General features: G+C 49.4%; 1 protein-coding gene across 1 annotated transcript in view; it reads left to right on the plus strand.

Moving 5' to 3' along the window:
- The first annotated feature begins 1,365 nt into the window (after window positions 1-1,365).
- Window positions 1,366-8,505, plus strand: part of LOC129586507 (uncharacterized) — a 10,833-nt gene continuing 3,693 nt past the window's right edge. The window contains exons 1-2 of the mRNA XM_055479776.1: window positions 1,366-1,924; window positions 6,523-6,702. Of these exons, the coding sequence (XP_055335751.1) occupies window positions 1,868-1,924; window positions 6,523-6,702 (237 nt within the window). The 5' untranslated portion in view covers window positions 1,366-1,867. The remainder of the gene's footprint in view (window positions 1,925-6,522; window positions 6,703-8,505) is intronic.

Consider the following 8,505-nt stretch of genomic DNA (forward strand, 5'->3'; position numbering starts at 1 on the left):
CAAGAACTTCTGGCCGTTGTGTGGGCTTTGTACAAATTTCGACCCTACATCGGCGACCCTAACCGACCGTTCGAGGTCGTTACCGACCACAACGCTTTGAAAGGCCTAATAAACGCGAAAAACCCTACCGGACGACATGCCAGATGGATTTCGCGGCTACGCCAGTACAATTTTACGATCGGCTACAGACCCGGAAAAGAAAATGTAGTTGCGGACTGCCTCTTTAGATATCCTTTTGACTGTCAAATTACCCCTAAAGGTCAACAATTCTCAACACCACTATTTATTATCACCACAACCAATCTCAAGAAAGAGCAATGAATGACCCATTCTGCCAAAGAATAATCAACATCCTCAAAGGACCTACTCACACTCAAGCGTATCGATATCGCCGTGTGCGATTTACCCTCATCTCGGATCTTCTCTACCGAATCGCCTACCGCAACGACAAAATGACTTTTCTACTGGTCGTACCGAAGACTATGCACGCCGAAGTTCTTAAGAACGCGCATGACCGTTCCGGCCATTTTGGTCAAGAAAAGACGTACTACAACTTACAAGATCGTTATTACTGGCCTGGAATGACTGAATCCGTATCCCGTCACCCGCATCCTGTATTCCATGCAACGTTAAAAAGTCGCCAAACGGGAAGTAATCCGGATATTTGCAACCGACTAAAGTCCATAGGCCGTTTCATACTTTTGGAATCGATTACCAGGGACCTTTTACAACATCAACAAAAGGCAATCAGTATTTACTGGTCGCGATCGATCATCTAACAAAGTGGATCGAAACCAAACCGGTTCGCAGTGCCAACGCCGAAAATGCAGCAAAATTCCTTATGGAAAATGTCATCTTGCGACATGGAGTTCCGTCCTTCATCGTTTCCGACCGGGGTACACACTTCTGCAATGAGCTGTTATCCCAGTTGACTAAGCTAGTCAATTGTGAACAACGGTTCACAACAGCTTATCACCCCCAATCGAATGGATTAACAGAGCGCGCAAATCAGACGATTGCCCAAAGCCTTTCAAAGTATGTAGATCAGCATTACAGATACCTTTCGTCACTCACGCCATCAACACCTCACTCAGCAAAACAACAAAATTTTCCCCGTTTGAACTTCTCTATGGAAGAAAAGCCACAACTCTCGACGTTGCCACCAGTGCCACTGAACGACAAATAATGGACGATCTGGATCAATACGTTAAAGAAACCCGAATTTTTCTCCGCGACGCTCAAGAAATTGCAAAACTCCGCTGCAGTGCTGCTTTCAATCAAAATGCACCACTTTATAATCAGCATCGAACGACCGTTGATCATCCAATCGGTAGTCTTGTTTACCGTTGGAATGTGCCTCGAGTTGTTGACAAGACCGGCGCGATCAGGAAAACAGAAGGAAGATTGACAACCAAATTACTCAAGAACTGGCATGGACCGTATAAAATATTAGAGAAAGTCAGCAATGTCAATTACAAGATTGCCAATGTTAACGGCCGGCGTAAGATCGACACTGTTCATGTTTTGCAACTCAAGCCTTGGTACAACCATGCCGACGAAGAAGTTAACGTGCAACAAACAGAACAGCCCCAGGCGAAGCAAGATCAGCCAGCTGAAAGTGAAAGCGAACCGCATAGACCACGCTACAACATGCGCCAGCGAAAGTGAATTTCATTCTACATACACCATTATCCCACCACTCCACCATAATCTCTACGAGATTCCATGAAGAAGGCGAATGTCATATAGAGAATGTATTTCCGTGTCACGTCTGTACATCTACATAGCCTCTTCTGTGTTATTTACCTAAATACCTTCACCTCTTTTACTCGTATATAAACGCTACTGCTTCTTTCATACGAGATTCATGCTCTCATCATTCTACGATCATCTCGATGCTATTTCTCTACGATCATCGCCGACTGTACGCTTATCATTAAAGCTAAAATCATCCGCGTATTCTCATTTACTAGAAGAACCCTGTATAACAATGGCGTTGTGCAGCTTAAGTTCCTCAAGCAGAGTCCGGTTCTTGTCCCGGCAGTCACGGCAAATGTTACGCGAAGGCTCTGTGAGCGGGCCCAGCTGATTTACCCTCACGTCACTTGGTAACTTGTGCGATGCCTCTGGTATCGGGATAGACTGCGCTACCGTCGTTCCTCCTGGTTATTCCGGGGTCGGAATCGGTGTTAAAACGATGGTGAACTTCGAATGCAAGTAGTCGCATCCGAGTAGCACTGGGATGTCCGCTTCGGTCGGCTGGACGTGGAATGTGTGGTGACTCGTAAAGCCCTGCATCGTTACAGGTGCGGTACAGCAGTGAGACACCATGAACGCGACTTGTCCGCCTACACCAAGGATTTTGGTGAAATATCCGAAGGGTTGCACCGTTAAACCGTTCCTCTCGCAAAACCGTTGCTCGATGAGCGAAGTTTCCGCTCCGGTATTCAGCACGCCAGGTGGGCGTGGATCCGACTTGGATTTCGTGTGTCCAAGCTTAAACTGTCTTCGGTTTTTTATGGGTTCCTTTTTCGAAGGCAACCTCCCGTACCGTTGGTTTGATCGGGATCAATGAAACTGGTCCGTGGTCGGCTAGCTGTTGTGAACCTTGTGTAGGTTCAACGCCGGGGTTGGCCACTTCGCGCACTTCTGGTCGGTTCGCGACTCCGTCCGTCGGTTTGTTAGTAGCTTCTGCCCGTCGTGCCTGATCCAGTATTCGTTCCTCCATTGAGACTTCCATTGGTCTCAATTTCGACCACATATAGTCGAGGTTGAGGAATGTTCAGGAGCCAGCTACCGTTCTTGCTGGTCGCTCCTGCGTCTGGGAGAGGTCCGCTTCCTGCTGCAGCCAGTAGGCGGGTGCCTGTGCTTTCAGTGGGAACGTGTCCCATATTTCGACTTCTCCCGGTTCTTCGGTGAGGTCGATGGCTGCCATTGTTGCAGCGTATCTATCCGTTGTACGGGCGGATGGTACATTGGGGAAGTTTCTGTTGCCCCGGTGCGTGGATCGGCGTCCCGGTCCTCCACGTCTTGGGCCTCGTCTGGGCTGCTCGGTTGAGTTTATCCTCACCGGCAATCCGGTCCAACTTTCGTGGCCGGGCCGTACTACGTCACTTTGTGTGACGGGCGGCGCAGTCGCATTGTTTGCGCTGCGTAGGTCGGGTGGTTCTTGCGTTCCGACCTCCGACGTCTAGTAGATGCGCTGGATCGGTTGCCTCGAGTGCTTGTTGCATCCCAGGCCAAGCTTCGACGGTGTCATTGTTGACGTACACGCCGAGCTGGGCGGCCAACTAGGATATTGTCGCACTAACCGACCACAAAGGTCGGTTGTGCAAGCCGATCACAAAGACCGGTTTTGGAAACGTGGAACGAATTATACTGAAGCCGGAACTGCAACGACGCAGATCGCCGAACCACGATTAGCTACCCTAGCCGACTAGGTACATGGTAGCCGACCGGAGAAGTCGAGATTAAGGCCGACCACAAAGGTCGACCATACCGGCCAAAAGAAGTCGACCGGGAAGAATGGACGGAAGCCAGCAGTGGTTACGTGGCAGTCTAACCGGATTCTCCGTTGAACCCAGACCTACAGGCTCTGTACCTGGCATCCAATCGAGTCTCCCCCGGACGATATCGGGTAAACCAGCCGATTCACCGGTGACCACGACTACGCGCGTCTCGAACGTGCTGCCATTCCCTGAAGAGGAACAGCGACGGTGATTTGGCCGCCACTCCAACGACTCCGCCGCGACCTGCTTCCCCATGTCTTCAATGGAACATCCTAGGCAGATCGAGTTAGAATACTCGACCTGCACCCCCTCAACGAACCCTGATGGCGATGACCACCTGCCCGCAACAGTAACGGCCAGTTGGCCAACGTCACGGGCGAAGAAAAAAATTCCCAGCGGACGTGAGTTGTCTACCCCCAACAGAAGCGGTTAGGCGTCTCAGGTTCGCGACAAAACGAAATGGAAGAGTCGGATCTGACGACCTCAGGGCCTTGCATGTGCATGAAGTTTAAACCAAAGAGCTGCTTCGCCAACCGGGGCCACAAAGACCCTAACGTCGTAAGCGAGCACAATCGCATGACGGAACGCCAGTCACTCGGCCAACAGACGCCAGAGGAAATCGTGACCGTGCGGGACTCGACCGCCCAGAGGTATGACTAGCCAATAGTAGCTCGGATCCGACCCAGAGTTCGAGTAATCGCAGAAGGAACGGAGTCGTGCTGCTGAACATCCTTCTGCCAGTCAACGCTGACCGAAGGATGTCCGAACAACAGAGACCCGGTCAACTGTAGCCGCACGCACTGAACTCCCAAGACAGAAGGCCTAACCGACCTTGAACGGAAGTCGGAAGTCACCAGACGGAGGTCGGAAGCGGACGACAACAAGTCGGAAAATCAAGCAGAAGTAGCAAACCGACCTCCTGGTGGAAGAACTTAGCTTTTTGGCGGATAAAACACAAAGTTTATCCGACCTGAGGAAGTCGGAAAATAGCCGACCTCAGAACTTTGACATCAATAACCGACCTCGAGTCGAAGTCGGAAGCGACCGCACAGAAGTCGGACGGACGCGACAATAAGTCGGCAAAGCCATTTGGAAGTCGAGAACCGACCTCCTAACGGAAAAATTCAGCCTTCGGACGGATGAGCACACAGTTCATCCGACCTCCTGAAGTCCACCATAACCGACTACAAGTCGGAAGTTGGAAATTCGGTCAACATGACGGAAGAAGACCGATAGCTGTCTGCGGTGGACGAATTCGACTTGAAGGAACTTGTTTAGCCCCACATGGGCATGTTATTGCAGGTTAACCCTAGTCGACCACCGACGGATAGGATGACCGACCTTGATGGAAGGTCGGATAACAACGAATGGAAGTCGACTTGACACCTCCATCGAAGAAACTTATGAGCTCCGACCGGACCTTCGAGCCAGTTCGACTCGGATTACTTCAAACCAGGCTCGTCGTAGCAGATTGAACGGTTGTAACCGACCACATTTGAACGGAACTGCTGTACATGACGACCACAAAGGCCGCATGACTTATATACAGCTTTTCCGACCTGAACTTTAAGAATTCGGAACATAGCCGAATCTCTCCGAGCCGCCGATCGACTTATCGGTAGGCCGACCTTGGTCAAACCGACCTCGGTCCTATTCCCCATTCAGAGAGGATGCCTCGGCATTTGCAATCGCAACAGTGCCTCTCTATCCCTAACGGATGGATACGAGTCGGAAGTAGGTGTTTAACCGTGCTTATCCGACCTCGGTGAATGTAACCGGTTACGACGGGTAACTCGGGAACCGATGCCCCGGACCCAACTTACCGGATGAAAGTGGACCCCGTGGAGACTCAATCGCCCCGTGGATGTCATCCTAGTCGGAATAGGACCCCCGGACAGATTTTTTTTAGCATTTTTCCTAACAAACGGAATTGTATTTTTCTAGTTCGATCTCTTTGATAGATCTGTTTTGTAACCCCTTTTGCTCACTGGAATTGTGATTAAACTTTATTTCATATTTTTCTTTCGCGCTGCATAAACTTTCATTACGTTTCTTTTCACATTGTTCTCCGATGCCAACAGAAGCAAGAAGCCAGCCAACAGATGCATCACCGGTCCAACGAAACGCCCGAGCGGCTTCCGGATTTCTCGGCCGTGAGTGGCTTCCACTCATGGGTTCGGAAGTGAAGAAGGGACGGTCAACCAGACACCGGACTCCCACTGCCAGAGGACGCGTACCGGTGACCCCACATGGGTCCAACCGGAGAGTTGTGCGGTACTGGTGCGGTACCGAGTCGGAGCATCCTTCGCAGGAGCTCGGATTCCCGCCCAGAGGCATGTCAGAGGCGTACGACTGCGCCTGGTGCGTACGGTCCACATAGGACGTACTTGCACCCATTGCATGCCGTTATCGCCTCTCTCGCTGTACGTACGTGTGCTGCTGCACTGCACTCATCCGCTGAAGCGGATATACGCAGCGCATACACTGAGCCACACTTGCTCTCTCGTTCCTCTCTCGCAGTATGACTCAGCGTTCATACGCTCGCGTTGGATAGAGTCCAGTCTGCGCATCATCACACAGCTGATGGCACACAGCACGTGGTTGCCGCCAGTTGCTTCTTTCACGCCATCAGACGCTCAAGAACCACTTTAGCATCCACTTGCTAGATTTAGCCATCAGTGCTTTGTTCTTGCTTTCCTGCTATCACGCAGCGTTGTTCCCCTTTATTTGTACAATAAAGCTCACTCGTGATCTCCTCGTGCTTGTCTGTTACATACAGACCGTCTGGCCATCGTGGTTTCTCTGTGAATAGAAAATTAACGCTTGACTGAACTTGAAAAAAAACATTTCTTCGAATCTGCAGTAACTTTGCATATCCTTCCAGAAATTCCATATTATAAGTATTAAGTAGCCTTGCTATAAAAATTTGATTTCTTCGTTAGTTATGTCACAACAACCAATCAACCGTTTTCGGTCACAACAACCGAAGCATTTTCGTATAATTTTTTGATAGATCTTCCGCACATCATGCAGACAAAGAGCAAACAAAAACGGGTCCATAACTGCCTGCAAGGAATACGCCAGCGACGCCATGCGAATCAGCCATGGCGGGATCACGAAATCCGTCAGACTTAGCAACACTCGCAGAACATTGTTGGGTGTCCATAAGACGAGGAAGCTGGTGGTCATCGCTGTAAGTGCCAACAAAGCGTATGACTGATTTTTGCGCCAAGTAGCCCCAGACAAAGCATGCGCATGCGGACGACTGGAGGTATTTCCGATAGCCGGGTATAGCTTGCGACTGCGCCATGCATTAATGCCGATAATGCACGGAAAAGATAACAGTACAATCGCGGTGGGGACGTAGAAAATCAAAGACATGTAGTACACTAGTGAAAGCCCTGCTTCCGTAATCTTCACTACGCACGAGATTTGGAGATCGCTCCGTAAGAGAAAGGAATTCCGTAAAATAATCGGCAAGCAGAGCGCGTGTATTGACAGCCATAGCACAATGCAGGTATAAATGGCAAATTTAAAAGAGTGGTAGCTGCGATAGGTCAACGGTGAACTGATCGCCCACAATCGATTTAAAGAAATGCAAACATGGGAGTATGTCGACACACCTTGCAGCACCAAAGCACCGTACAGATAAACATCGCACGCCGATTGCCCCATCCACCACGTTCGTGTAAAGTTCAGCGTGGCTTCCAACGGAAGAACGCAAACACACCAGCAAAACAGGTTACTAATCATGAGATTGATGACATAAACGACAAAACCGTTGATCAGGTTTCGGTTGGTTAGGAATGTCACAAGAAGTGTGCCGTTCAAGATTAGAATGGGTAGATATACGGCAGCGTCTCTAATTGCACTAAAAGCTCTGCGGTCCATACCTGCCGCATTTTGACTGCTTGATATCATCGAGGAATCGTTCTGTATAGGGAGAGACAATGTCATGTTGAAATAGTCCTTCATATTGGTGGTGTTGGAACGGGACTGACTGATCTTTGCGCTGAGTGATCGCGCTAGCGCAATTGGGAACATCTGATCATAAAATTAACTCAAAATGATAGAACAACGTAATTGGTTTGCTAGTGGACACGTTCTCCACACTGATGATCATGGAAACCGGATGCTTTATTTTAAATGAATGTTGTAATTGTTATGGCGTTGCATTTTTAAATCAATGCATCTTGCACGCACTTTTGATATTTCTGGAGCTCGCTCTTCCGGGAATAAGGGCAGTGATTTATGGCGTATATACACTCATGGTGGGCGAGTGCGTTCTGCATGTCATAATGCAACTACAGATACCCAAACGGCGTGGGATGCGCATCACAATCGAAGTGATTCAAGTATCCAGTATCCGCATTCAAACAACTTTACCGGAAACAATCAATGCCAGCAAATTAAGCAGGCAAGCACTGTCTGACTTCTGGAAATTAGGGAATCCGGATATCAGCTATGATTTAGTGGATGAGCCCTATTTTTGGGGGCGAGTGGGACCAGAACAGTCCTAATCAGTTTTTAATCAATTTGCCGAATACAGGCGCACGAAATTTTCCTCATCCTATATCTCTTCAAATGTCTGGAACTGTGATCTACGTTCGAAAATTGATCGTCCTTGGTGCACACAAGAATGATTTCAGGAGAAGCGGTCGTTGTTGGTTCTAATTTCTAATTATACAAGTAGGTTATGACACAACCCAGGCGGACTGTACAAGCCGGATACTGGGTGCCGCGTACTGCGACAACTGCCGCACGTATTGCCGCAACTGGGCTTTACAGATACATTCCCGACATAAGCACTATCGACTGATTGCGTAAGCCACAAGGACGTGCCTGCGCTATTCTTAACACGGGAGAAATCGGACTGCCTTGCGACTGCTGCCGAACGACCAAAGATTTGTGCGAGTGCTGGGTCAACGGAGCCAGTACACAGGCTGGCGGTGAACCAGGAGGTTTCTCACCTTCCCGATCCAGCGGCATTCGACGC

The sequence above is a fragment of the Paramacrobiotus metropolitanus genome, unplaced genomic scaffold, assembly GCF_019649055.1.
Source record: "Paramacrobiotus metropolitanus isolate TYO unplaced genomic scaffold, Prichtersi_v1.0 Parri_scaffold0000021, whole genome shotgun sequence".
NCBI classification, from domain to species: domain Eukaryota; kingdom Metazoa; phylum Tardigrada; class Eutardigrada; order Parachela; family Macrobiotidae; genus Paramacrobiotus; species Paramacrobiotus metropolitanus.